Source organism: Chiloscyllium punctatum, chromosome 3 (assembly GCF_047496795.1).
Source record: "Chiloscyllium punctatum isolate Juve2018m chromosome 3, sChiPun1.3, whole genome shotgun sequence".
In the NCBI taxonomy this organism is placed as follows: domain Eukaryota; kingdom Metazoa; phylum Chordata; class Chondrichthyes; order Orectolobiformes; family Hemiscylliidae; genus Chiloscyllium; species Chiloscyllium punctatum.
The window spans coordinates 58,959,716-58,987,537 of NC_092741.1; the positions used below are offsets into that span (position 1 = coordinate 58,959,716).

The window sequence follows — 27,822 nt, forward strand, 5'->3', positions numbered from 1 at the left end:
TTGAATTGCATATACCAAGAATTGTGAACATATCACCAGGGTTATATAAATACTGAAATTTCAATTTTATTGAAGAAGTTTATTTTCATCTCTCCCTCACTGGCTTTTCACCTCACGTCAGCAATTTCCACAATAATGGGTCAAAAGTGAAGCCTTCTCTGAAAGATTGCCACCAGGAAGTGCAATTTTAATACTTGTGCTCATTTTATTTTCATACAATGGCATATCTAGCACTTGCAGTGTATCCCTAGTTTAGTTGTTGGCTTTCAGAGCTTGAGATCGAGATCAAGTCCAAATGATTTTCTCCTCCTTTTCACACAAAACATCCTTTGCCATCTTTGTGACTCAGCAACACAAAAAAGAGAATCTGGGGTTTGACAGTGCAATGAGTGGTGAAGTAATGATATCAGTGAGGATAGTGGCACAGCATGATCCTAGAAGTACCGTTGGGATGGCCTCCACCTGAACCGATCAGGTACCAATGTTCTAGCGAAGAGGATAAATAGGGTGGTCAGTAGGACTTTAAACTTCTGAGTTGGGGGGGGGGGGGGGGGGGGGGGAAGGGAAAGTGAAAGCGACAGGGAGTATGGAGGTAAATGGAAAGATAAGCAGCAGGATAGCATGTTTCCAGGCGGATTTAAAATTGAGGCAGACTGAGAATGCAGAAAAAAGCAAGGATAACTTAGGACATATGACTTCCAACATCTCTAATGATAAGGAAGTTAGCATTAAGGCACTTTACCTGAATGCTCGTAGCATTCATAACAAAGCCGATGAACTAATGGCACAGATAAGAGTGAATGATTATGATGTAGTAGGCATCACAGAGACTTGGTTACAGGGGGGTCAGGACTGGCAGTTAAACCTCCATGGTTTTTCAACTTATCGAAAAGACAGAGAGGTGGGCAGAGGGGGTGGGGTTGCCTTGTTAGTTAAGAACAAAATTAAATCTATGGTATTGAATGACAGAGTCAGATGATGTGGAGTCTGTGTGGGTGGAATTGAGGAACCACAAAGGCAAAAAAAACATAATTGGAGTTGTGTATAGACCTCCTAACAGTGGTCAGGACCAGGGACGCAACATGTACTGGGAAATAGAGAAGGCATGTCAGAAAGGCAAGGTTACATTGATCATGGGAGACTTCAATATGCAGGTGGACTGGGTAAATAATGTTGCTAGTGGATCTAAAGAAAGGGAATTCATGGAATGCTTACAGGATGGCTTTTTGGAACAGCTTGTCATAGAGCCCACAAGAGAGCAGGCTATTCTGGACCTAGTGCTTTCCAATGAACCAGACTCTATAAAAGATCTTAAAGTAAGGGAACCCTTAGGAAGTAGCGACCATAATATGGTAGAGTTCAGTCTGGAGTTTGAAAGGGAGAAGGCAAAATCGGATGTAATGGTGTTACAGTTGAATAAAGGTAATTATGAGGGCATGAGAGAGGAACTGACTAAAATAGACTGGAAGCAGAGGCTAACCGGGAAGACAGTAGAGCAAAAATGGCAGGAGTTTGTAGGTATAATTGAGGACACTGTACAGAGGTTCATTCCCAAGAAAAGAAAGATTAACCGGGGAGGGATTAGACAACCTTGGCTGACAAAGGAAGTCAGGAAATGTATTAAAGAAAAAGAGAGATCCTATAAAGTGGCTAAGAACAGTGGGAAATCAGAAGATTGGGAAGGATACAAGAGCAAACAGAGGATAACAAAGAGTGTAATAAGAAATGAGAGGATCAAATATGAAGGTAGGCTCGCCAGTAATATTAGAAATAATAGTAAAAGTTTCTTTCAGTACATAAGAAACAAACGACAGGCAAAAGTACACATTGGGCCACTTCAAACTGATGCAGGAAGCCTAGTGATGGGAGATAAGGAAATAGCAGGAGAACTTAACAAGTACTTTGCGTCAGTTTTCACAGTGGAAGACATGAGTAATATCCCAAAAATTAAAGGGTGTCACGGGGCTGAGTTGAGTATGGTTGCCATTACGAAAGAGATAGTGCTAGAAAAGTTAAAAAGTCTTAAAATTGATAAATCTCCTGGCCCCGATGGGATACACCCTAGAGTTCTGAGAGAGGTGGCTGAGGAAATAGCAGAGGCATTGGTTGAGATCTTTCAAGAGTCACCGGAGTCAGGAAAGGTCCCGGATGATTGGAAGATGGCTGTTGTAACCCCCTTGTTCAAGAAAGGATCAAGGCAAAAGATGGAAAATTATAGGCCAATCAGCTTAACTTCGGTTGTTGGTAAAATTCTAGAATCCATCATTAAGGATGAGGTTTCTAAATTCTTGGAAGAGCAGAGTCTGATTAGAACAAGTCAACATGGATTTAGTAAAGGGAGGTCATGCCTGACAAACCTGTTGGAATTTTTTGAAGAGGTAACAAGTAGGTTAGACCAGGGAAACCCAGTGGATGTGGTCTATCTAGACTTTCAAAAGGCCTTTGATAAGGTGCCACACGGGAGGCTGCTGAGCAAGGTGAGGGCCCATGGTGTTCGAGGTGAGCTGCTGGGATGGATTGAGGATTGGCTGTCTAACAGAAGGCAGAGAGTTGGGATAAAAGGTTCTTTTTCAGAATGGCAGCCGGTGACGAACGGTGTCCCGCAGGGTTCGGTGCTGGGGCCACAGCTGTTCGCATTATATATTAATGATTTGGATGAGGGAACCGGGGACATTCTAGCGAAGTTTGCCGATGATACGAAGTTAGGTGGACAGGCAGGTAGTACTGAGGAAGTGGGGAGGCTACAGAAGGATCTCGACAGGTTGGGAGAGTGGTCCAGGAAATGGCTGATGGAATTTAACGTGAGCAAGTGCGAGGTCTTGCACTTTGGCAAAAAGAATAAAAGCATGGACTACTTTCTAAATGGTGTGAAAATTAATAAAGCCAAAGCACAAAGGGATCTGGGAGTGTTGGTCGAGGATTCTCTAAAGGTAAACATGCAGGTTGAGTCCGTGATTAAGAAAGCGAATGCAATATTGTCTCTTATCTCAAGAGGGTTGGAATATAAAAGCAGAGATGTACTACTAAGACTTTATAAAGCTCTGGTTAGGCCCCATTTGGAGTACTGTGTCCAGTTTTGGTCCCCACACCTCAGGAAGGACATACTGGCACTGGAACGTGTCCAGCGGAGATTCACACGGATGATCCCTGGAATGACAGGTCTAGCATATGAGGAACGGCTGAGGATACTGGGATTGTATTCGTTGGAGTTTAGAAGATTAAGGGGAGACTTAATAGAGACGTACAAAATAATACATGGCTTGGAAAAGGTGGATGCTAGGAAATTGTTTCCGTTAGACGAGGAGACTAGGACCCGTGGACACAGCCTTAGAATTAGAGGGGGTCATTTCAGAACAGAAATGCGGAGACATTTCTTCAGCCAGAGAGTGGTGGGCCTGTGGAATTCATTGCCACGGAGTGCAGTGGAAGCCGGGACGCTAAATGTCTTCAAGGCCGAGATTGATAGATTCTTGTTGTCTAGAGGAATTAAGGGCTACGGGGAGAACGCTGGTAAGTGGAGCTGAAATGCGCATCAGCCATGATTGAATGGCGGAGTGGACTCGATGGGCCGAATGGCCTTACTTCCACTCCTATGTCTTATGGTCTTAAGTACTGCCTGGGAGAGATGTCATATCTGGCAGCATTGGATTGTGACTCGAATGTTTGTTGGCTTCGAAAAAAATGTTTCTCTGTTAGAAGAAAATGTGGATATTTTAAAATTACTGGCAGCAGCACGGATTCCAATTCAAAGAGTCAACAGCTACAAATCAATGAAGATGTCAAACTGCTCACTGATTATGTGCAGAATCCAAATTTTCAAATTTTATGTAACAAATGAAGAGAGCACTCTGTAGACACATAGACCTGTCACGCCGTATGAACTTAACATGGTCACAATGAAAACAGTTTTTTCTGGAGGCCTTTCCTTGACTTGTTAATGTTCCAATTATAAAAAGGTGAGAAAGTAACTCTTTTTATCAACAACTTCCATTTCCAAGATGGATTCTAGCCAATCCAGATCAACAACCGGCTCTGAAAACTCTTCGCACATTTCATAGCTGTAAGAAATTGTCTCAAAGCAGCCAAGAGGATTCACAACATTCTAAAATAAAAACAAAAATTGCCCTCTGGACCAAATCTTATAGATCCTTTACAAAATTTCAGAATCTAGATCCACATCTTCACCAAAAACGAACTGTTCTTCTTTAGACCATTCCCGTGAACTATGTCCTGTTGAAATCCATCCAATAGTCTGAGACAGCTAGCTTACAGGGTCAACAAACAGCCTAAAAAAAAAAGGGTATCTCTGCCCACCTTCAGTGGGAGAGGCAGTACCCAGTTATCCTCATCTGTCAGAATGGCCATTAAGATAATTCTTATTTAATAAAAAGAAGTGCAAAGAAACGTGTCAAATAAAGACAGGAAACAGTCATGTAAACGTTCAACTGATATTTCAATTAACAGCTTCTCTCCATCAGAATTCTCAAGAGCAATACTCACCCTCCAAGCAAGTCTGCTGTGTCACTCTGTTGGTTCATATTTACGACCTTCAGTTTGTGACCTTAAACAAAACACACAATAATATTTACACAAAACAAAATCCCCAAATGGGTAAGGTCACTGGACTAGCAATCCAGAGACTCAGGTTCTGGGGACACTAATTCGAAACCCACCATGGCAGATGGTGAAATTTCAATTCAATTTGAAACCATAAGCAAGCAAATGAAGTAACCACCATAGACGAATTTGATTCATTCATTTCCTTCAGGGAAAGAAATCTGCCATTTTTACCCATTCTAGCCTGTGTTTAACTTCAGGCCGACAGCAATGGTTTGACTCTTAACTAGATGGCAATAAATGCTGACGCAGCCAGTGATACTCACATCCTATAAACAGATTTAAAAACACAAATCAACCATCGACTACTCACACATTGTCACAATGCTGCCCTCAAGCATGGTTTGTCGTCATCAGTGGAAACAAAAATCTATTCAAAAATTAATTAGAGACTAATTGTGAGGAAATAAATTTTCTGCTTACGGAATTAAAAGACCATGCACTGACCATGCACTACATAGTTTATAATGTCCTTTAGGGGTGGCCAATACGAGACTTTGGTCAGCAATGTAACTGACTCTCAAATGCTCTCTGGCAATAATTGCTGGCCCAGCTGGTGATGCCCACATCTCATGAGCAAATTAAAGATTGAAAAGGGTTTGAAGATTCTGAATAAAGTGGGGAATTCAGCACAACCACAATCCAAGCTTTTATTTTTGAAAAAAAAAGCTTCAGCAAGCACAATTTCTGAATCTTGACTGATTAGATTAGATTAGATTAGATTACTTTACAGTGTGGAAACAGGCCCTTCGGCCCAACAAGTCCACACCGCCCCGCCGAAGCGTAACCCACCCATACCCCTACATCTACATTTACCCCTTACCTAACACTATGGGCAATTTAGCATGGCCAATTCACCTGGCCTGCACATCTTTGGACTGTGGGAGGAAACCGGAGCACCCGGAGGAAACCCACGCAGACACGGGGAGAACGTGCAAACTCCACACAGTCAGTCGCCTGAGGCGGGAATTGAACCCGGGTCTCAGGCGCTGTGAGGCAGCAGTGCTAACCACTGTGCCACCGTGCCGCCCACTTTTGCTTTTGCTTTTGCTTTTCTTCATGGTCCAGAACACTTGAGGCCAAATGAAAAATACCTGCTGCAAACCTGCCCAAAACAGTTAATCACCCACAGAATGGAGACAGATGTTGCACCTCATCCATCAGTTAACTCAAAGCATTATCATTTGAGTGCCTTGGCGTGCTGAACAGTGGCATTTTTGAAACTAACTCCATTAGCAAGACAAAATGCATTCAACAAATACCATTCTACCAACCTGTAATTCTGGCAAGGTACTGAACAGTGGAGGTTTTTCCAGTTCCTGTTTCACCAACCAATAAAACAGGCTCCTTTTTCTTTAGGCAAACAGCCAGTTGTTCCAACAGGAGAGACGACGGCCGTGTTGCTGAAAATGTCTGGGTTTCCCTACAAAGTGCAAGGATTTCAGTATGCACAAAGCAAAGCATCCAGATTGTAGACATTCCTCACCAGTTTATTAAGTGGAGTTGACTTACCATGTATAAATTGTCTTTTAACTATAGTTAAATAAAGTTGTACTAAGCATTCGAACTAAACTTGGTAGTGCATGAACAAAATTATTTGGAAAAGTCAGATATAAAACACAATCCAACTAGTCCCAAACAAGATCACAAAAGCACTGGCAATAAGAACAGGGAAAAAAAAAAGTCCTGGAAAGCTCAACAGGTATGGCGGCAGCAGCAGGGGGGGGATGTGTGTGTGAGAGAGAGAGAGAGAGAGAGAGAGAGAGAGAGAGAGAGAGAGAGAGAGAGAGAGACACTGTTTGGTCTCTCCAATGTAGAGGGAAACATACTGTGAACTGAAAGAAGGAAAACAAACTCACTTTCATTTGGAAGAGCGTTTGGGCAGTGAGAAGGTCAAAGGGCGTATGCTTCATCCTTTACACTTGAGTGTAAAGAATCCATAAGAAGTGAAGGGGTGTTAGAGGTTGACTAAGGAATAACCTAGGGTGTCACATCTGACCACACATGGCTTCATGAGATAGCGGAGACTGCAAAGTGGCAAAGCTATGGAGGGATTTGAAAATCAAGGATGGAAAAATTAAAAATGAAATATGGCTGGACCAGGAATGAATATACATAGAGGGAAGAAGAATATCAGGTGGGAGAACTTGCCATGCTTCAAAATAATATCAATGTTTTGCCATTCACCTGAATTATCAGAACAGCTCGCTGGCATCTTAGGAAATAAAGTCATTTGTAGCTATTGTGCCACCCAGTGGCTTAGTTCTGTAAATACTGCATGACAAGGTCAGAGGTGGTTTCTCTGACAACAGACATTTGGATATAACACCGTTAACATAAATAAAATTGAATGGGGCTTCACAGTAATAGCAGCAAACTAAATCTGACCAAAGACAGAGGGATTAAAGATATTCAATTTTGATATTGTACTTACAACTGCAACAGGACGACATCACTTCTTTGCCGTGGGAGAACAGCCCGTCCTACAGTTGCTTCCACCTCAGTAAACTCGACAGCAGGTTTATACATCCGGCAGTAGAACTCCACCTGCAAAACAAAGTAACGTCAAATCACCATCTCTGACAAACAATATTGCAACAAACTTTAAATACTGCACTTCATATCTGTTACGTAGAACTGGAGGGGACACAGTGATCATTGTAGGTTTAATCAATAACTCAACTTCAGCACATTGGAAAGATCTGAAGGCATCAGAAAGAAGTATTAACAAGAGAAAAAGATTTACAAGAACAGTTCCATGGATGGACTGAAAAAGTTCAGCTTCATCTTCTTAAAAGAAATCAGAGACGAGATTTCACAAAGCCGTTCAAAATCACTGGGTAGGGATGGGGCATACAGATGGATGAATACAGAAGATGATGCCACTTGGTGGTAGAAGGGTTGAAATTTACAAGTGATCAATAAAAATAATAAATGAGCCACAGGTGACGTGAGAAAGAGCTTTCTTAAAGAGTGCAGGATGGGATCTGGAAAGCATCATCGAGATTATGTTACAGGTAGATTCAAATTATGGCTTTTAAAGGCAAAATTAGAGAGGCACCTGAAGAGAAATCATGCTCAGACGCAGGTAAAGGACACGTGACTGGAACTAACAGAGTTGCTCTTGCGGTCATCCAGCATGGATAACATGGTTAGACAATAATATAGTACGTAGGAATTTCAGCCCGTTTGACACTGGATTCACTTTGTTTTGAAATCAGTAGGCCGAGAAAAAGATTGCAACATACAATTCAATATTCATGACTTAAGGTAAAATCTGAAGTGTCAGCTTCATTTTCACAGGAACAGTCCCTTCTGCTACACAACTGGGCACAGTAATGGCTGCAGAATGAATTACATACTACAGATAAGACACACTAGTTTCTTGTCCTTCTTAATTCCTTATCATATGCTGAAGTGTTCCAAATTTAATTAGTGCAAAATGTCAATCATCCAATTCCCACTTTTACATAAGTCCAGTTTGGTTTCACATGTCAAATAGCACATAACTTAGAATTTATTCAATATGATTGATCTCAGATCCTTTGGTTTTGTAAAACCAGATAAAAAAAAAGGTTTAGCAGGCACACTTCACAAACTCAGCATTCAATTTAGCCAAATTATATTACGATCACAGACCAGAACTCTCATTTCATGTTAGGATCTGGTTAAGGACTACTTTAACAGTAAACAGTTACTAAACAAAAAAGATGAGAATTGTATATTAGGGTTAAATTCCATTCATGTGAGTGTGAGGTAATGTACCTTGGAAGAAGTAACAAGACAAGGAAATGCTCAATGAATAGCAGGACACGAGAAAACTCAGAGGAACAGAGGGATCGTGGGGTGCAGAGGGGTTAACAAGTAAAATGGCCAAAGGAGGAGTCGTCAGAGACCAAGACCAGTAAGAGAAAGCAAAAAAAGTTAGGGGAGAGGTTACTGAGCACAGCAGGACTGGCAGTCTGAGGTGTATTTGCTTTAAAGTGAAGCAAATGACAGATGAGGCAGTTGAACTTCGTTCTATGTATTAATTCTAGCTCTATGATGTTTAGGTTTTCGATTCTTGATTGAGAGGGGAAAAAAAAAGACTGACAGCTTAACATTCCAGGATTTAAATGCTTCAGGCAAGATAGAACAGGATGGAAAAGAGTTGGGGAATTGAATTACTGATAAGGGAGAATATCACAGATGTACTGAGGGAGGTCATCGTGAAGGGCATATTCCAGTAAGGTCACATGGGTCGACTTCAGGAATAGGAAAGATACGATCACTTCGATGGGAATGCACTACAGTCCTCCCAAAAGCCAGCAAGTGACAGAAGAATAGATATCATTGAGTCACTGAATACCTACAGTGTGGAAACAGGTCATTTGGTCCAACAAGTCCACACTGACATGCCGAAGAGTAACCCACCCAGACCCATTCCCATATCCTATTACTCTACATTTACCCCTCAATAATACACCTAACTTACACATCCCTAAACATGATGGGCAATTTAGCATGGCCGATTCATCTAACCTGCACATCTCTGGATTGTGGGAAGAAACTGGACCACCCGGAGGAAACCCACACAGACCCAGAGTGAATGTGCAAAACTCCACAGACAGTTGCCTAAGGCTGCAATCGAACCCAGGTCCCTGGCACTGTGAGGTAGTGGTGCTAACCACTGAATCACTGTGCCACCAAACAGATTATGGAAATAATGTGAAACTACATGGTTGTTGTGATGGGTGATCTTAACTTCCCCTATATAGATTGGGACAGCTTTTTGAATCAGTAATCCAACTAGGGAAGGGGCCATATTAGAGCTGGTGTTGGTGAATGAGCCTAGCCAGGTGATGGAAGATCCAATCAGGTGGTGATGGTGGTAGTGGTGGTAGGTACGGGGGCTAAGTATTTTGGAAACATTGACCGTAATTCTGTAAGTTTTGAGTTACATACGGATAATGATAAGTGCAGTCCTCAAGTACTAAGCTGGGGGAAAGCTAGTATTAGGCAGGAACTGAGAAACGTAGATTTGGGAGCAGCCATTTGAAGGTAAATTCACTTGTGGCATGTGGGAATCTATTAGAGGCCAGTTGATTACAGTTCAGGATCAGCCTGCTCCTGTGAAAGAAAGGATTAGTATAAAATTTAGGAGCTTTGGTTCACGAGAGAAATTATGCACTTCATCCAAAAGAAAAAGGAGGCATACTGAAGCCAGACAGAGCCTTCAAAGGATACAACTATAGCAAGACAGAACTTAAACAAGGAATTAGAAAGGCTAAAATGGACCATGAAATGTCTTTAGCAAACAGGATTAAAATAAAATCTCAAGGCACTGTATTCATATATAAGGAGCAAGAGGATAACTCAGGAAAGAGTGTGTCCATTCAAGGACCAAAGAGGGAATTTATCCATGGCTCTGGAGGAAGTAGCTGAAGTCCTTAATGAATACTCTGCATTGATATTCACCAAGGAGAAGGACATGGTGAATCTTCAGAGTGTCGGTGTGAACTCGTTGAGCCAAATAGCCTGCTTCCACAATGTAGGGATTCTATGATTCTCAGGGATAGGATTTACTCACATTTGGAAAAAATATCGATTTAATAATGACAGGCAGCAAAAGTACAGAGAAGGTCACATCTCAAAAATTCAATTGAGTTTTTTTGATAAAGTCACAACTGATTGATGAGGGGAGGGCAGAAGATATTGTCCATATGGACTTTAGCAAAGCCTTTGACAAAGTCTCTCATGGCTAGTACAAAAGATGAAGTCACATTGGATCTGAGCTGAGCTGGTAAGATGGATACAGAACTGGCTTGGTCACAGAAAACAGGCAGTAGCTGTGGAAGGGTCTGTGACCAATGGCAGTAATCAGTGCTAGAACCCCTGTTGTTTGTAGGAGCATGTAGTTGGTCTGATTAGTAAGTTTGCAGATGACACAAAAATTGAGGGAGCTGCAACTAGTGAAGAGGATGGCTCAAAGCTACAGCAGGATATAGACAGGCTGGAGAAATGCCATACATTCCTGATGAAGAGTTTATGTCCGAAATGTTGATTCTCCTGCTCCTCAGATGCTTCCTGACCTGCTGTGCTTTTCCAAGGCACACCTTTTGACTAGAGAAATGGCAGATGGAACTTAATCCAGACAAATGTGAGGTCTTGAATTTTGGAAGTTATAATGCATGAGGGAAGTATGCAGCAAGTGGCAGAAACCTTAGTAACACCAACATGGAGGGTTTCAGGTGTACAGGTCCACAATTCCCTGGAAGTGGCATCACAATGGATAAGGTAGTCAAGGAGGCCTAAGGCATGCTTGCCTTCATCAATCAGGGCACAGAGAATAAAAATTGGCAGGTCATATTGTAGCTGTATACAATTTCGGTTAGGCCACATGTGGAATATGGTGTGCAGTTGTGGTCAAAATATCCTGTCACTAACCTAATCTATTTCACTCTTTCAGAAACTGCCCAAATGAAATGTTTGTACAACTAATGCTCTAGCAACTACCAAAGAAACTACTTTAAAGGAGACTTTCAAAGCCAAATTAAAATTCTATTGTTTAAAGCTACAAGTGTTGATTTTTCAATGAGCATTGGACAAAATTAAATTGCTCATTTGGAGAGCTAGTGTATATATTACAGGTCAAGCAGGTTCATTCTGCGCTGCAACAAGGTTGTGATTTTTCAATTCAGTCAAATTAGGATGCGTCACTCCAAAATGAAGGAGAAAAAAAAAATCAGTTTATAAATAAAAATGTCATTACCTGTTAATCCTATACACAACATTTGTAATGATAAGAGAATCCTGCTCAAAAAGAATCCATACCTTTTCTTTTGAAATGTTTAGCTTGCTTCCAATTATTTCAGCCATTTTCTTTCTGCTCCCCCGTTTGGACATCATGGCTGTGAAACAATCCAGCGCCTGTAAAACAAGTCACATTAAGTACTCAAGAATGTTCCAAAATATGCTTGTCTACAGTCACTTTATGCTGTCAATATTTTAAGCTCAAGTAGCTTCATGTCTCCCAAACACAGCAGAAACAATTAACATATTGCTACTATGAAATCACCAACAAACTCGCATAACCCTATTTAGTGGATTCACTTAAAAACACATAGAAGAGACTCAACGATAAGAAATAAGAAGAGTTATTCAGCACATTGATTCATTTACACAGACAGCTACTCACTCTCATTTTCTCAATGACCACATGGTCCAACTGGAATTCAGTGCATGTTTTGATGAGAAAGATCAGTTCTAAATTTAGAAGTTATTACTGTGTTCCTTTTTTACCCCCTCAACTCTTGCAGTTTCATTCTAAGTAATAGCTTAACTTACATTTCCACTTCAGATAACCAATCTCAGTCTCCAAAACACCATCCATCACACATCAGTTCAGAATTGAAAACTCTAAGGTTTTCCAGTCTGTTATAGATAGTTAGATGGGCATAACATAAAATTCACTATTTTGTGCTCATAGACAACTTTAAGCTCATATTCAAATTTACTCATGGGGCATCGATGTTCCTGGTTGGCCAGTATTTATTGCCCATTCCTAGTTGCCCTTGAAATGGCGATCATGAGCTATCTTCTTGACCTGCTACGGCAGGGGTGGGGTGGGGTGGGGAAGAGGGCCGAGGGCCACAAGAGAGAAAATGAGAGAAGAACTTCCTGAATTTTTATTCAATGACACTGAAGATTCAGCAATATGTTACCAAATCAGTGTCATCACTGGTTTGCAAGGAAGCTTGAAGGTGGTCATGATGCCATGTATCTGCTGACCTTATCCTTCTAGATAGATGTGGTCTTGGGTTTGGGAGGGTGCTGGGTTTCATTTCACTGACATCAGAACGTACAATTCACCAACTTCCCCACCACCTCCTCCCCCCGCCCTCCCACAAAAAAAAGCAGTGAATAGCTCCTTAAAATGATGACAATTCATGAAAGATATCAAGTAACCGTAAAATCTAGGACTTAAACAAATGTCATTTTAGATTGAAATCAGAATTAGGGGAAATTTAAAAAAATGCAAAAATAGGAAAACAACAGTGGTTGCTGGAAATCAGAAATTAAAAAAAAGCAACTTAAGTAGTTTGGAGTTAGATAGCTTCGCTGAAGAAATATTATTCGCGTTTCAGGCTGATGTCTTTTCATCAGACCAGATCCTATACTAGGTCACACTGTGCAAAAAGGGTGTTGCCAATCTTTCACACATCCATCTGTTAAAAAATTCACTTTCTCCTTACCTCCCGAAAGATGTGAAGAGCTGTAGAAGAGGACGTGCAATCAAAATTATCAATGATGCGTTCACACCATTTCAATAAATCTCTAAAACCAAAAAAAGTTAAAGAATTTAATATGAAATTATAGAATATACACTAAATTAATGATCAATAGTGATCATAAACATCACCATTAACCATGCAGTATTAAGCTAAAGACTTACTTTGTCAAATATAACCTGTCTTTATAACACAAACCCCCACCTGCCCACCTTCCACACCCATCCAAAAGTACTTAGGATCTGTTGCTCAGGGTCAAGCTCTATATGGAGTGATTTTTAAAAATGTTATATCATTTTGGAGTCTAAAGTAGAGATAAATTGGTTTTTGTTAACCACTCTGTGGAAACAATTTTAAAATATTTTTTCTTTTAAGTTTCAGTTCAGAAGTGTCACATCAGCAGAAAGGCAGTTAGTTTACAAACTCCTCATTAGAAAGAATTCTCCAGTTTTCCTGCAGTCCAAGGAGAAGGGATGGAAACTGACCGGAGTTTCTCTTCAGATTCAGTGGAAAGAATAAGTGACTCATTCTGTAGTTTTGTGTCTTAGGGAAAGATAAAAATGGAAAGAATCACATCTGGTAAAATGTACAGAAAGCTTAAAAAGGAATCACCTGCAACCTCATCAGCTAAGAAAACAGAGTTAAGACAACAGGGATACTTCATGAGTTTGAGTGTTTGTAAAGGGTATTGCACAACAATCATAGATCAGATGCAGTCTCAATTTCTGTAGTTAAAAATTTTTTTTTGGGCACTCTTATTTCACGATTCATTGACATCAAGGGGGAAAACATGACAAACTGTATTTTAAAACAATGGCATTTCACTGAACCGCATTACCTGAAAAGATGATTAAGTTTCAATGTTGAACTAGATAGAAAATTCGAAAAAAAATGGAACAATGTTCAGGGTTATCTCAGAATTGCTATGATGCAGGAAGTGGCCATTCAGCCCACGTGTCTATACCGGCTTGTAAGCTTTTTGACTTGTTGTCAATCTCCTGACTTTTCCCAATAGTTCTGCACATTGTTGGTATCTAAATCATCTAATGCTTCAATCGAATTTGCCTCCATCAGACCTTCAGGCTGTACATCCCAGACCATAATTATAAAAATAAAATGGCTACAGGTGTGGAAGAATCATAGGTCAGCTCTCTCATTAACAGACAACTGGTGGTGACTTTAACTATAGGGTCCCTCTGTTTGCATCACTCTGCAATGCAAACCATCCATCTAAGCTAGCAGATACCTCATCCAGTATTTGATGAGTCAGGAGTGGAATACTTTCAGCCAAGGTAACTGAAGGAAGGGATAAAACAGAGCAATCAAAATTTCCAGCTCTAGGACAAAAGTTCACTCTTCAATGTCATTGCATTCACCACAGATAGAATAGAATACAAGTCACTACTGAAAACAAAGTGTTGCAAACCTTAAAGATAATCCTCTTCCCTCAAGGCACACATCTTTATCATCAATTTTTGTTTCACATTGAACAGGTGGTTGTTTGTTTTCATGATTCCCATCCAAGTTGACCTGTGACCCTTGATGTTTCGTGCCAGTCAACTGGCAATAAATGTCCAAAAGACGATCTATTACTATTTCTAGGCTTGGATACCGATTTAGTAAAACCTGTAAACAAGTTACAAATTATAAATTTCGAAAGAATACAATATTCAAACAAACACACATCAAAAGATGTGCTTGGTTTCCCTCTATTCCCTTCTGCAGTGAAGCTATCTGGTGATGTTTGGCTTTGTCATAAATCAATAGTACTATTCAAATTACTTCACAGAAACATGCCTGATATCCAGAGGTCTTATCCAAGACAAAACAGAATCTAGCCCAAGGCAATGTACTTAAACAGATTTACCATCTAAAATAACTAAATAGCAATCAGAAAACAAATAGGAATCAAAAATTCTGTTACAACTTGTCCCAAAGTCTCCGCAGACATGGTCAAAACATTTGTGTAAGGGCTCGTGTTTATGTGAAGATTTATTTTATCCCCTTCCTCATTTCTTTTTGTAAGCTTATATTTTCAAATATCTGCTCACAGAGTGTCAGGCATTGTTAATACTGAAACTCCCTTAAAAAGCGATGAGCCCTTATTGTGAAAGAAAGTGATCTTTAAATTTTTACATTGAGCTTCAGCATTGAATGTACTGAAGTTGAAAAAGACAGTTGAGACAACAATGAGCTAACTTGGCGGGTTTTACAAAAACTGCACATTTCAATTTGGAGAAAGAATTAAGATTATTAGTATTTCCTCCAACTAGACAAAAAAAAAGCTAACAGTGGGTTTACATTGGGTCCACTTCTGGTTTCTCGCACTGACTTGTATAGTCTTGGGTACAGGGAGCAAGGTATCAACTAGCTGGAGACAGAGTCAGGGTCTGGGAAACAGCAAGCAAAGTTGTATAAACAAGTAAAATTGTGAAAAGATTTCAGAAAGTGACACTATCAGAACGAGTAATCATTGAGTAATGTTTAATATGAAGGGACTTTAATTTTCAGGATGAAGTTAGTGACAGAATTTCAAATCACATATGGCATAACAGAACATAATGAAGCACAAAAGAGTTTTAAGAATTATGGCCACAATTTTGGTCTCAATACCAGAATGAGGTTATGACTTTTTTTTGGGGGGGGGGGGGGGGGGGGGGCTGGTGCTCAAAGTGGGAGAAGGGCATAATTTCAATAGAACCATAGCAGTAGATGAATATACCACATACTCACTTCCTTTAGCTCTGCCCTGTTCATGTTGTCCAATTGGATTTTGGTCCAGAGTTTATCAAGCAACGTTGCATGACTGCTTTGTTGTCTATACCAACCAACGCTGCTGCTGAATAATCTATTGAAAAAAAAAGTTACATACAAACTCAATGACTTACAGCGGAGGAAAGAAAAACAGCACCTAGCACAAATTTAATTTCTGTTATGAAATATCCATTCCTAATAGTAGATTTTCTTCAGCAAGAAATCACAGCAATGCACTTTTGCTTGCTCCCAACTCAATCAAGTCAATGGAGCTTGGCAGTGAAGCCTACTAGTTGAAAACATTTCCATTATATTTTAATTTTTCACTTTTGGATTTTTGTTTTACTTCTAGTATACTAGATATTCCCAAACAATTAGGACAATATCATGTGAGGTAGCCAACCTCCGAGTGGCAAAAAATTGGAATCCGGGTGCTGCTTTTATGCAATCGCTTTGACCAGGAATCAGAAGTTCACCAGTTTCCAGGAGAGGGATCAGCACTGATATCTGCAATGGAAAGGCATTACTACTGTCAAAAGATTGAAGAAAAATAAAATATCCAAATAAACATGCAACTAAGTGGTATCTGAAGTTAGGTATTTATTTGTCAGCTTTAAACATTTTGCATGCAATTACTAAAAAAGTGGATAAGGTCATTGCAACTTTCCATTATTTGCACCTTTTGGCAAGTTTTTATAGAAACCTGTACCGTTATGTTGTACTTTGTTTTGTAAACTTCAAATTGAAAAGAAAAAGCTTATCAAAAATAATAATTAGTTTAGAATATATGATTGATTTAAGCTTTGCGCCACAAACTATCCAGGTCCATCTGTGATTGGAATAATTTAGCTCTCCTTTTAATGGAAGATTTTAGGCCAGTGAAGCCCATTCTGAATGGAAGGGCCTTGATCATGCCCCAGGAGGACTAGAAATACCCACATTCAATTAACCCAGAATGCGACATGAGAATGATCCTGCCGACAGAGGAGTTACACAAAAAGCAAAAAAATCAATAATAGGAGGCCAGTTAACTCAGTCAGCCAGAGGATGATGTAGAATTACGCTGACAGTGCAAGTTCAGTACCTGTACTAACAGAGGAAGCTCTACTGCCTGCTTTCATAACTCAATGATATCATGACAGAAGTCTTGATTAACAACCTTCAGCTGATGAGGGCACTACGTGAAGAGCAATCTATATGCTATATAATTTTACTTCAGTATAGCCCAGATCTGCCAGTCAGCTGCACAGTGGGTGCACGCAAGTCTGATTGTGATTTATGTACCTTCTTTCCATTTGACACAGGAGTATTTGCACATTCAAGTCCCAGTGAGGAGCTAGGTCAGGAGACTAGCACAATTGCAGTGACGTCTACTCATTTTTAAAAAAAGAAAAATGAACTGAGGACACACCTGTAAGGTCTGCCTTCTGTATAACAGACATATCAACTTCTGAAACAGTCAAGCCTTACACCTCCAGCCCCCTGCACCCCCCCACCTCCAGGTATGCAGTACATTCCACCACTAGAGCCCTACCCCACAAAACTTTCCAACAGTTTCAGAAAGAGAGGGCACCATTGTGAGACTGTGCAAGCCAACTGATTTAGTTTAAGTTGTGTTCTTCAATTTGTTTCAAAATTCCAAACCATTCTGTAAAAATTAATAGTAACATAGTGCACAGATTCCACATTGTATTTCTGGTTGCCTTATGCACCTGTCGTAGGGAAATGAACAGCAACTGGAGCAGGGTAAAACCAAAATAAATCTGAAGCTTAAATTTCCTGGGTTATTACTATACATAATGTCAGGACTTACTCAGGGTCCCAAAGAACATTTGTGACTGGAGTAATTTAGCTCTCCTTTTAATGGAAGATTTTAGTCCAATGAAGCCCAGTCTGAATGGAAGGGCCTTGATCATTTGTACAGTAGATAAGAGGCTGAATAAAAGAAAATTACCTAATAGCACCATGGCCTTGCACTGCACACCATGAATTGGACAAATTTATACTTATCAAAATTTTACATTTGAGTCAAAACCATGATAAAAGCTTCAAGGGGTTACGTACTACATCTAAAGGTGCATGATCAATGTCCTCCAAGAGGAGCCAATAGCCATTGGTTACTGCTTGAGTCAAGGATCCCGGCTGCCAAACAAACTCCCCTGGAACATCTGCACAGCGATACATTCCCAGCAACATCTAAAACATACAAATACATCTGCAATTCAGAATTTAAGCAATTCATTATTCTTAAAAGACGCAACTTCCCTGCCCCTCCAGAAAAGGTTAGCTTATTAAATTTGGATTACATAGCGAAGAAAACACACAGTGAAATACACATTTGGGAAGGAACCTTCAAATGCAACCTTACAGTAACATGTGGAGGTGGTCAGGAAGAGACTTCCATTCTAAGTGGATGAGAGGAAGTCAGATACTGCTGTCAAATGCAAAGTTGTTTTGTAAGGCAAGGGGAAAGGAAGCAAGCAAAATGACAGGGGGGAAAGGGAGACAAAGGCAGATAATCTGGAGTATTACTGGAATCCTAATCTCAGCTGGAAACTGTTTAGCCAGCAAAGACAACTTTGCTCTTAGCTGGGAACATCTTTTTTCACTTTAAAATAAATTAAGTTAAAACAATGCTAAAGCACGGGACTATCCTGCAAGATAAATTGAGCACATGAATTCTTATAAACTGGGATGCTAATCTCAGCAAAGCAAAGAATAATGGGGGGGGGGGGGGGGGGGGGGAGAAAAGGCTGGCATCAGTAAAGGCCCAGGAGCAGAAACAAAACTGTATTACTACTCCTCTTTTCACTGAAATCTCACCTTGCTATCAGTCTGGTCTCCAAGTTGTACTTTGAGAAAGTCAGGTGGCTTCTGTCGACCTGTAAGCGCCGCTAAATGTTCGACCAAAGTGGTTTTACCACAACCGATTGGTCCTTCCAGCAGTACGGCTTTCTGGGATGTCACTGCCATGGCCAAGCTCTGCAGATAATTGTAGGTGGAGGCTACTAACACAAGGGACTGACTGATGAGCTGAGAAGGGGAATAACAAAAATATATAAAAGGCAATAGCTTTGCAAAAATATAAGGTTTAGTTACAAATTACTCAAAGTTGACCAGTAGACATGGGAGTTGCAGTGTCAACTTGCTGCATCAAGAAAGGTCTAAGCTCAAAACTTCAGAAAGTCCAGACTCAACTGCATTGCCATCAAGGACAATTATTTTGATATCTTTCATGAACATTCAATTACCTAGTTCTACAAAAATGTCAATTTACATAAATGTTCATTCAAATCTGTCTATAAGCAGGCCACAATTAAAGTAAAAATGTGGATTAGTAATCTGCAGGACTAAACAGCATTACAAATGCAATTTTAAAAAAAATTAGTTTCTGCATAACAAACCATAAATTTCAATTCTGTACTGAATAGAATTTAAATGTGATAATAGGAGAGGAGTAGCATTTTTAAAAAATGAACTCTACAGTGTAAATTTTGGATTTAGAGTGCACTCATTTTACTTATATAGTTTGAGTTTACTGTTGTCCATGACAGACAATACCTGAGCAGTTTGGAACCTCAAAAGGAGGCTGTGTGTAGTGGAAATAGTTCTAATTGCTTACATCACGGTTTTCAGTTTGAGCAACAGTTCAGGAGGTATGGATGGCCAACAAGTGCTGGTTTAGCCAACACTGTTCGCATCAAATGAAAGAATGAAAACCTTGAAGATGGCCACATAGACGGAGATGGAACTGAAGTACTGAAATGGCAATAATGGGAATTTACATAGTCATGGGAAATAGGCACATTTTTAAGATCACTTGTCCACTCAATCTTCAAATCTAATACAGGGAGAAGATGCAAGTAAAATGAACCTTGAGAGTCATTAAGGATCACACAAAAGCTACAACTATTAAAAAACTACCAAAAATGCAACTCTCCTTGTGGAACAGGGAGTTCAGAAAAAAACCGCTTGCACCAGATGTTGAGATGTGAATCTCTGAGATTGAGGCAAATAATACTGATGCATTTAAGGAAAAGCTAGTTCAGTAAGAAGGTTAAAAAAAAAGGTACAGACAGTTATGATGATTGATTTAGCAAGGCAAAACAGGAGGAAGCTCAGTTGAAGCACAAACTGGTTGGGCTGAATGACCTGTTTTTGTTATTACATTGACAAATATCCAATGTCATTCTAATACAGTATATAGAATATTCAAGGTTGAATTTAAAAGATGAGAATAGAGCGAAAAAAAAGTCCAAGCAAAAAAATGAATGAATGGTGGACTCTGCTAATGTGAGAGTCAGTATTGTAATTGGCTGTTGATCAACAAAGGTGACTCCGAAACCCTGAATGGACATAAATAATAGTCATTGGGATGACTAAGTTGGCAGAGAAAAAAATTAAAGTTAATAATTCAAAGAGGAGTGCAAAGTCTGTCCAATAAGACAGCTTGGCATTAAAAGATACCAAAACCATTATTTTGAAATATACAACTCAAATAAATATTCAACCTGGTCTTGATGGATGAGGTGTTTCCGTGGTAACACTACTCCACATACAGGCACAACATTCTCAGATAAATCTCCAGACATTATGTGCCCTTGTGTATATTTTAATTGTTTTGTTTTCTGCCACAGTGCAGTCTTCGAATTTGCCAGTATCAAAGCCTTTTCCACATTGAGAGACAGAGCTTCTTCCAACAATCTATGAAGTAAAATACATTTTTATTTAAAAAGTAATTAATTGCAGATCACAAATCCAAGCTTCACATCAGTAAGGGTATTAAATCACGAAGATAAAAAATAAAAAAAAGTTGTTCTAAACTGGAATCCTGTTCTACATTGCAATGTCGCTGCAAATACAAACCATATTTATATTGAATGTGTGTCATGAATTCATCTGTCATCCTTTGGTAGAAACTCATTATGTTTTTCTTTGATATTCTATCTCCAGAAAATCACAAATAAAGTCCACAGTGCAGAACAAGCAACTAACTATATTATGTTCTCCCACTACATGACAACAGAGAAGCAGTCACTCAAGATTAGCTACAAGTCAGAACAGTCTCAATGAATAAGACCACAACTTTAATTTATCATAATCGGTTATGGTGGACAACTGTTCCCGCCCATTTACCAGTATTGCTTAGATTCATGTGTCAAGTGTCAAGTTTCATATTGCAATAAATAACCAATTTTCATCAAGGCCACCCAACAAAATTCATGAAGTTTAATGACCTGCAACAATACAAATTCCAAATTAATGCTGAAACCAGAATTGGCAAGAATAGTCACTTAATAGTACAGAACTGCAGAATGACTGGCGAATAAAAAAAGACATGCTATAAAAGTGTTTTTTGATTTGCACTCAAGACAGAAACAAGAACGCCCAACTTAAAAAGGAAGCAATAAATTTTTACTACATGACAAAGAAGTGCTGATTACTTGGCAAGGCGACTCCAATTGGCCGAGACAGTGCCACATCGAACGTATCAGAGAACTATTGACATCCAAGCTTTTCTTTAGTTCAGAACAGGAAATTGCCCGGACATACTAATCTTTTCTGTGGAATGCAGTGACCTGCACATGAATATGTAGTTTCTTGCAAGTGCAAATGAATCTGACTTAAGATGATTGCTGTCATAATTCTAAGCAGATATTATTCAGATTTAATTCAACATCTGACAGCTAATAGCAGATCTACATTTAACATTATGCTTGTAAAACCGACAACACAATGCAGAGATTGGTTTGAAGTACAATTAGTACTCTCCCTATTGCAAACAGATGAAAGAAGGTGCTGTTTCAAGCAATATGTCAGTTGTCAGGCCATACAGTCTATGTAACTGGCAGCACAAAACAGATTCATATACCATATCACACTGTGTAACAAGCAGAACAATTTTTTCAATCAAGATATTTTCTATGAATGGGATGCTATCTCATCTGTGGCTGGGCATAGTGACAGTATAAAACAGCTAGCTTTACTTATTGTCCAAATGTGTCAGAAAATCAAAAAAATAAAGATCTGCACTTCAGCTGAATGTGCTAATCAAGCCTCCTGCGTTCAATAATGTAAATTTGAAGCACCGATTATTACCATCTTGCACTACTGTGACTGCATTATAACTTCAGGATAAATTATATCAGACAAAACTGTCTTTTGTTAAACATAGAACATTGATAAATACATGGCAAAAGTCAGCAAAATCTGAATTAATAAGACCACAAGAAGTATTAGACCACTCATATGCATTTCAAAACATCCAGCACATCCTCCTCTGTAATGTGGACATATTTCAAGATGTCACCATTTACTTCCCTACATTCTCCATCTTCCATGTCCTTCTCCACAGTAAATACTAATGCAAAATATTTGTTTAGTATCTCCCGCATCTCCACACATCGGCTGCCTTGCTGATCTGTGGGGGCCTCTATTCTCTCCCTAGTTATCCTTTTGTCCTTAATGTGTTTGTATAAAAACCTTTGGATCCTCCTTCACCCTCTTTGCAAAAGCTATCTCAAGTCCTCTTTCTACCCTCCTGATTTCTCTCAAGTATACTCCTGCCTTTGTAATCTTCTAAGGATTCACTCGACCTCTCCGGTCTACACCCGACATATGCTTCCTTCTTTTTCTTCACCAAAACCTCAATTTCTCTAGTCATCCAGCTTTCCTACACCTACCAGCCTTTCCTTTCACCCTAACAGGAATATACCGTCTCTGTACTCTCATGATCTCATTTTTGAAGGCTTCCCATTACCTGCAAACATCTGCCCCTAATCAGCTTTTGAAAGTTCTTGCCTAATACCATCAAGATTAGCCTTGATCCAATTTACAAGGTCAACGTTTACATCTGGTCTATCCTTTTCCATCACAGTTTTAAAACTAATAGAATTATGGTCGTTGACCCAAAGTGCTCCCCCACTGACACCTCAGTCATGTGCCATGCCTTATTTCCCAAGAGTAGGTCAAGTTTTGCACCTTCTCTAGTAGGTACATCCACATAATGAACCAGAAAATGTTATTGTACTCACTTAGATTCCTCTCCATCTGAATCCTTAACACTATGACAGTCCCAGTCTATGTTTGGAAAGTTAAAATCCCCTACCATAACCACCCTATTATTCTTACAGATAATTTAGATCTCCTTACAAATTTGTTTCTCAATTTCCCTCTGACTATTACGGGGTCTACAATACAATCCCAATAAGTGAGCACCCCTTTCCCATTTCTCAGTTCCACCATAATAACCTCCCTGGATGTAACCAGAGGAATATCCTCCCTCAGTACAGCTATAATGCTATTCCTTAACAAAAACACCACTCTCCCTCCTCTTTTGTCTCCCTTTCTGTCCTTCCTGTAGCATTTGTATCCTGGAACATTAAGCTGCCAGTCCTGTCCATCCCTGAGCCATGTTTCTGTAATTGCTATGATATCCCAGTCCCATGTTCCTAACCACGTCCTGAGTTCACCTGCTTTCCCTGTTAGACCTCTTGCATTGAAGTAAATGGTGCTTAATTTATCAGTCCTACCTTGATCTCTGCTTTGTTCCTGCCTGCCCTGACTGTTTGACTTGTTTCATTTCTCAACTGTATTAGTCTCAGATTGATCTCTTTCCTCACTATCTCCTAGAGTCCCTCCCACTGCCCACCACCCTCCCCCCTTACTAGTTTAAATCCTCCCAAGCAGCTCTAGCAAACCTCCATACCAGTATATTAGTCCCCTTCCAATTTAGGTGCGATCCATTTCTTCTTGTGCAGGTCCCTTCTACCCCAGAAGAGATTCCAATGATCCAAAAATGTGAACCCTTCTCCCCTGCACCAGCTCGTCTGCCACACATTTATCTGTTCCGTCCTCCTATTCATACCCTCACTAGCTTGAAGCACCAGGAACAATCCAGATATTACTACCCTTGAGGACCTTCTTTTTAAATACCTGCCTAACTTTCTACATTCTCCTTTCAGAATATCACCTTTTCCCTTCCTATGTCATTAGTTCCAATGTGTACAATGACCTCCAGCTGGTTAGTCTCTCTTTTGAGAACATTCTGCACCCTCTCAGAGATATACTTGGCCTGGCACCAGAAAGGCAACACACCATTCTGATTTTTCACTGCTAGCCACAGAAACGTCTTTGTGCCTCTGACTATAGAGACCCCTATGACAGTTAACTGCTTGGAACCCAACATACTCCTCATTACATTAAAGCCAGTCTTGATACCAGAAACTTGGCTGTTCATACTACATTCATTTCAGAGTGCATCATCCCCTACGTTTTCCAAAACAGCATTCTTGTTTGAAATGGGGCCAGCCGCAGAAGACTCCTGTATTACCTGCCTACACCTCCTCGAGTTAACCCAGCTACCTGCCTGTCTCTGGCTTTTCTCCCTTCCTATTACTGCCATCCATCAAATCCCCCAACTCTTGTAAAATTCTTATTGCCTCTAACTGTCACTCCAACCAATCCATGCAATCTGACAGGATTCGCAACCAAACACACTTCCTGCAGACATAATCATCAGTAACATGGAAACTTTCCCTAAACTCCCACATCCGACAGGAAGAGCATATCACTGTACTAAAGGCTATCTATAGACCCAGAAAATACCACCGTCTTTTTGTTCCAAATAGCAGTGCTCATGGTTCAGATTTTAAAAATTTAATCAAGACACAGATTTCAATAAAACGTTCAATCAAGAAACAACCCATACTCCTCACTACTGTCGACTTACATTTAAAAACTGTGCACTTATCTGTTCCTGTGCTGTAAGCTCCCTACACAAGTTCCTCCAAGGTCAGCTGTGAATTTCGCTGTTTTTTTAAAACTTTTTCTAGACGTAGTCCAATGCCCAGAGATAGAGACTAGTAAGGATTTGTAAATTGTTTCCAAATTAACACACAACAAATCTATCTTTCGGCTTGTTTTCACATCCGATTTGTGGAACACACATCTGCATTACATACAAGCTGCTGTCATTCTGCTCCCAGTTGGTTGTCCAATGCCTAAGACCCAATTTCATTGTGTATCTTGTTGGATTAGGTTAATAAAATAAACCACAGACTGTCACACAACTGACCATGTATTCTTCAGTTCAGTCAATTTAACCTCGCTGCGCCAAACTTACTGAAGTCTAAAAGTTGTCAGTTCTTCTGCAGTGAGAATCTTCTTGAAGAAATTGTTCTTTTGTTCATCATTCATGTTTGTTACAACAGCAAGACATCTAGCGGTGTACCTGAAAAGAAAAGAAATATGGCTTACGTACAGTATTCCAGCAGACAAATGTCATAGGGACCAGACAGGAATAAGGTTCATCATTTGGTGACCAGACAAAATAGTTTTGCAAGCGTAAGGCATGGTCCCTCCTTCACTTCAGACGCAAAAGCTCAAATATTACGCATTTTCAAATCCAAAAGTATAAAATAGTTTCAATCAAATAAGCAGCTACAAAACAGAGACTGTTTCATCAGAGGTTAAAAAGCATTAAAAAGGATGTTACAGAGGTATGATGATAGAGTGGTTATCATGTGCTTTGATTTTGGCAAATCAATGTCATTCTTCAGGTAAACCACTTTTAGTTTCAAGCATTAGTGTCAGAAAGTGTTCGCACAGCTGCATTAGCTTCACTATTTTCTATTTCCTTACATCAGACGAGGGAGATTGCCTATTGTTGCCAAACTCAGGAAGTGGAGGACACATTCACTGTTCACTGGGAATGTTGTAAAACATCCACTGGAGTCAGCAACCAGACATGCATCCAGGTACCCTAGTTTAAACTTAAAGCGCAAGCATAGACATGTAGTTCACCTGGTGTAACATCAACCAACCCCTCAAGGGAAATAAATTGATTTCTCTGAGGTCTCAGATGTCCCCTAAAAGCAAAAAGCAGCTGTATCATTTCACAGAAGTTTAAGCAAATCAATTCAGGTAAGTAGTCTCGTACTTCTAAGAAAATATTTTGCTTTATGCCCCTTGTACATTTACAAAGATCATTGTCTCTTGTGAAAGGCCAACCTTTACAATGTACATGACAGAAAAGCAGTTATAATTCTTGAAGTGGCCTTAGTTTCCAATTATTTGGATCGTGTTTGCAAACTGGTTAATTTAACCAGGTTTTTAATTCAGCTAAGTTGAATTTTATAAAAGTATATATAACAAGGAGTAGTAGATTTTGAAAAGATATTTTGCCTAATGTTATGAAAATGTGGATGCTCTATACCTTTAAGAAAGTTAAAAGCTAGCAGAACTACCTGTCAGCACCAAGTGTTCTGAACAAGATATAATGTAACTTTTTGGTCCAGCAGCTAGAGTACAAAAACAAATTTGAATTAGGCCAATCAGTTTAAATTATACCCAAAAAAGAAACAAACTCCGATCAGGTTTGAATTTAGTATAAGGACAATATTAAAAACTGATGCTTTGCAGGTATAAGACCGGGAAAATACTAACCATCGAGGGAGAACTGCCAAGCCACTAACATGTACAGACTGCCTAAAAAAAATCTCTTAAAAGGTACCTTTACTGATCAGTGACCTGTGAAACAGAAATCCTCAAGAAGAAAAGACGAGAGAGGAAGATATAAAGAGAAGATTCGACAGCTAGCTGGTTTTGAAATTTGAATTTTTCAGTAAATCTTAATCAGGGGTTTTAATGTAAAAGATAGGTTAGAGGAAGGAGTTATAAATAGTTGTTAGTTAATTATTCTGTTATACTTTATGAAATAAAGTTGTTAATTTTTATTTTAATTAGCTCCTGGCCTCTCGAATTTTCACAGATTACTGCATGGGATAAATCTTTTGCGTTGCTAGTTTAAAATTAAGAGAGGGGGTTTACTCTATGCCAGAAGACTAAGTAAATTGACATTTTATTTAGCAATGCAAACAGTTTGAAATAAATTATCACAATGGGTTAATATCTGTAGTTAACTATTATAAAAAAAGTGTTTGATTTATTATTGTCACGTGCATCAAGATACATACCAGCGGACCAAGGTATCATGACTTCTCAACAATGGAATGCATACACTCCAATCCCATAATTTACTGAACATGATCCAGTTTTCCTTCAGAAGTCTATACGCTGCACTCATGAGGTCTCGGAGTTTCATGCGTTTTCGACCATATCGGACTGCACTGGAATCTGAACTCTCCAGAAAAAGCCTCTGGAACACTGGTGGAGAATCCTTGAAGTATCTCAATGCAAACCTTCCAAGAGAGAAAACAGAATAAACAAGTTATCAATAAGAATTACTAATCTGCTATTACAGAAAAATAAAAGGCCTTTCATTCTCTAAAATGTCCTTAGATGTTTCCAATAGTGAGTCACTCTAGAACCACTAGAACACAGCTTAACATATCTTGCTCCTGGAAAATCAAATATCTTTGCATTGTATTGACTCTACAGTCCACAAATAAGAAAGGTCAGCAATGTTCCCCAAGCCAGATCTGAAAACAGAGGAGTTATTGAAACTCATTATGCTGGATGTGCACTAACAGGGTTACTACTTAACTCATACAAATGAACAATGGCTCTTGACCAGGAGCACAAATGCTTAGCCTTATTGTGGTACGTGTGAAGGTACTCACAGTCCCATCTATAAATATCCCCTAAGCAGCGTTGCCTGTAAATTTTTTTTAAACTTTTGCATAGAACTCTTGAGACCTTGCTCGCTCTCGCTCTCTCTCTCACACACACACACACACACACACACACACGAGAGGGAGAGTGAAAGAGAAAATTTATTGCAGTTCATTTATAAATTAGACTTTCATAGAGTCTTGGGGAGGAAACAGTGTAACATATTTCAAAATGGAAAGAGAAAAGAAAAAAAAACAAAAACACTCGCTTATGGACTTTAAAATGCAGTCTGCCTCTCTCCCCTGGCATTAATCAACTGGGCTACTTTTTTCCTGGACAGCGTTGAGCTTCTTAAGTGTTGCACTTATCCAGGATTGCTTTCATAAATCTACAGATTTGTGCTTTGTAGATAGAAGACAGGCTTTGAAGAGTCAAGAGCTAAGCTATTCGTTCAGTTTCCCAGTTTCTGACCTGCTCTTGTGGTCATAATATTTACAATAGTTGGTCAAGATCAATTTCAGCTAATGCTAAACCCACTCAAGTGTTGAAGTTGAAGGATTCAGTCCTGGCAATGCGGATGACCATAAAAGGGGAGATGGTCATCAAT

At 39.5% G+C, this 27,822-nt stretch overlaps 1 protein-coding gene across 5 annotated transcripts in view; it reads right to left on the reverse strand.

The window, feature by feature from the left end:
* mdn1 (midasin AAA ATPase 1) overlaps nucleotides 1–27,822 on the reverse strand; it is a 189,269-nt gene that overhangs the window by 153,667 nt on the left and 7,780 nt on the right. For all 5 annotated transcript variants that reach the window (XM_072553757.1, XM_072553755.1, XM_072553754.1 and 2 more), the window contains exons 3-15: nucleotides 26,618–26,842; nucleotides 24,766–24,873; nucleotides 20,153–20,345; nucleotides 18,465–18,674; nucleotides 17,706–17,837; nucleotides 16,045–16,148; nucleotides 15,621–15,735; nucleotides 14,314–14,513; nucleotides 12,852–12,933; nucleotides 11,431–11,526; nucleotides 7,052–7,164; nucleotides 5,892–6,040; nucleotides 4,501–4,561 (exon numbers count right to left, since the gene is read on the reverse strand). In XM_072553757.1, coding sequence (XP_072409858.1) covers nucleotides 4,501–4,561; nucleotides 5,892–6,040; nucleotides 7,052–7,164; nucleotides 11,431–11,526; nucleotides 12,852–12,933; nucleotides 14,314–14,513; nucleotides 15,621–15,735; nucleotides 16,045–16,148; nucleotides 17,706–17,837; nucleotides 18,465–18,674; nucleotides 20,153–20,345; nucleotides 24,766–24,873; nucleotides 26,618–26,842 — 1,788 coding nt within the window. The remainder of the gene's footprint in view (nucleotides 1–4,500; nucleotides 4,562–5,891; nucleotides 6,041–7,051; nucleotides 7,165–11,430; nucleotides 11,527–12,851; nucleotides 12,934–14,313; nucleotides 14,514–15,620; nucleotides 15,736–16,044; nucleotides 16,149–17,705; nucleotides 17,838–18,464; nucleotides 18,675–20,152; nucleotides 20,346–24,765; nucleotides 24,874–26,617; nucleotides 26,843–27,822) is intronic.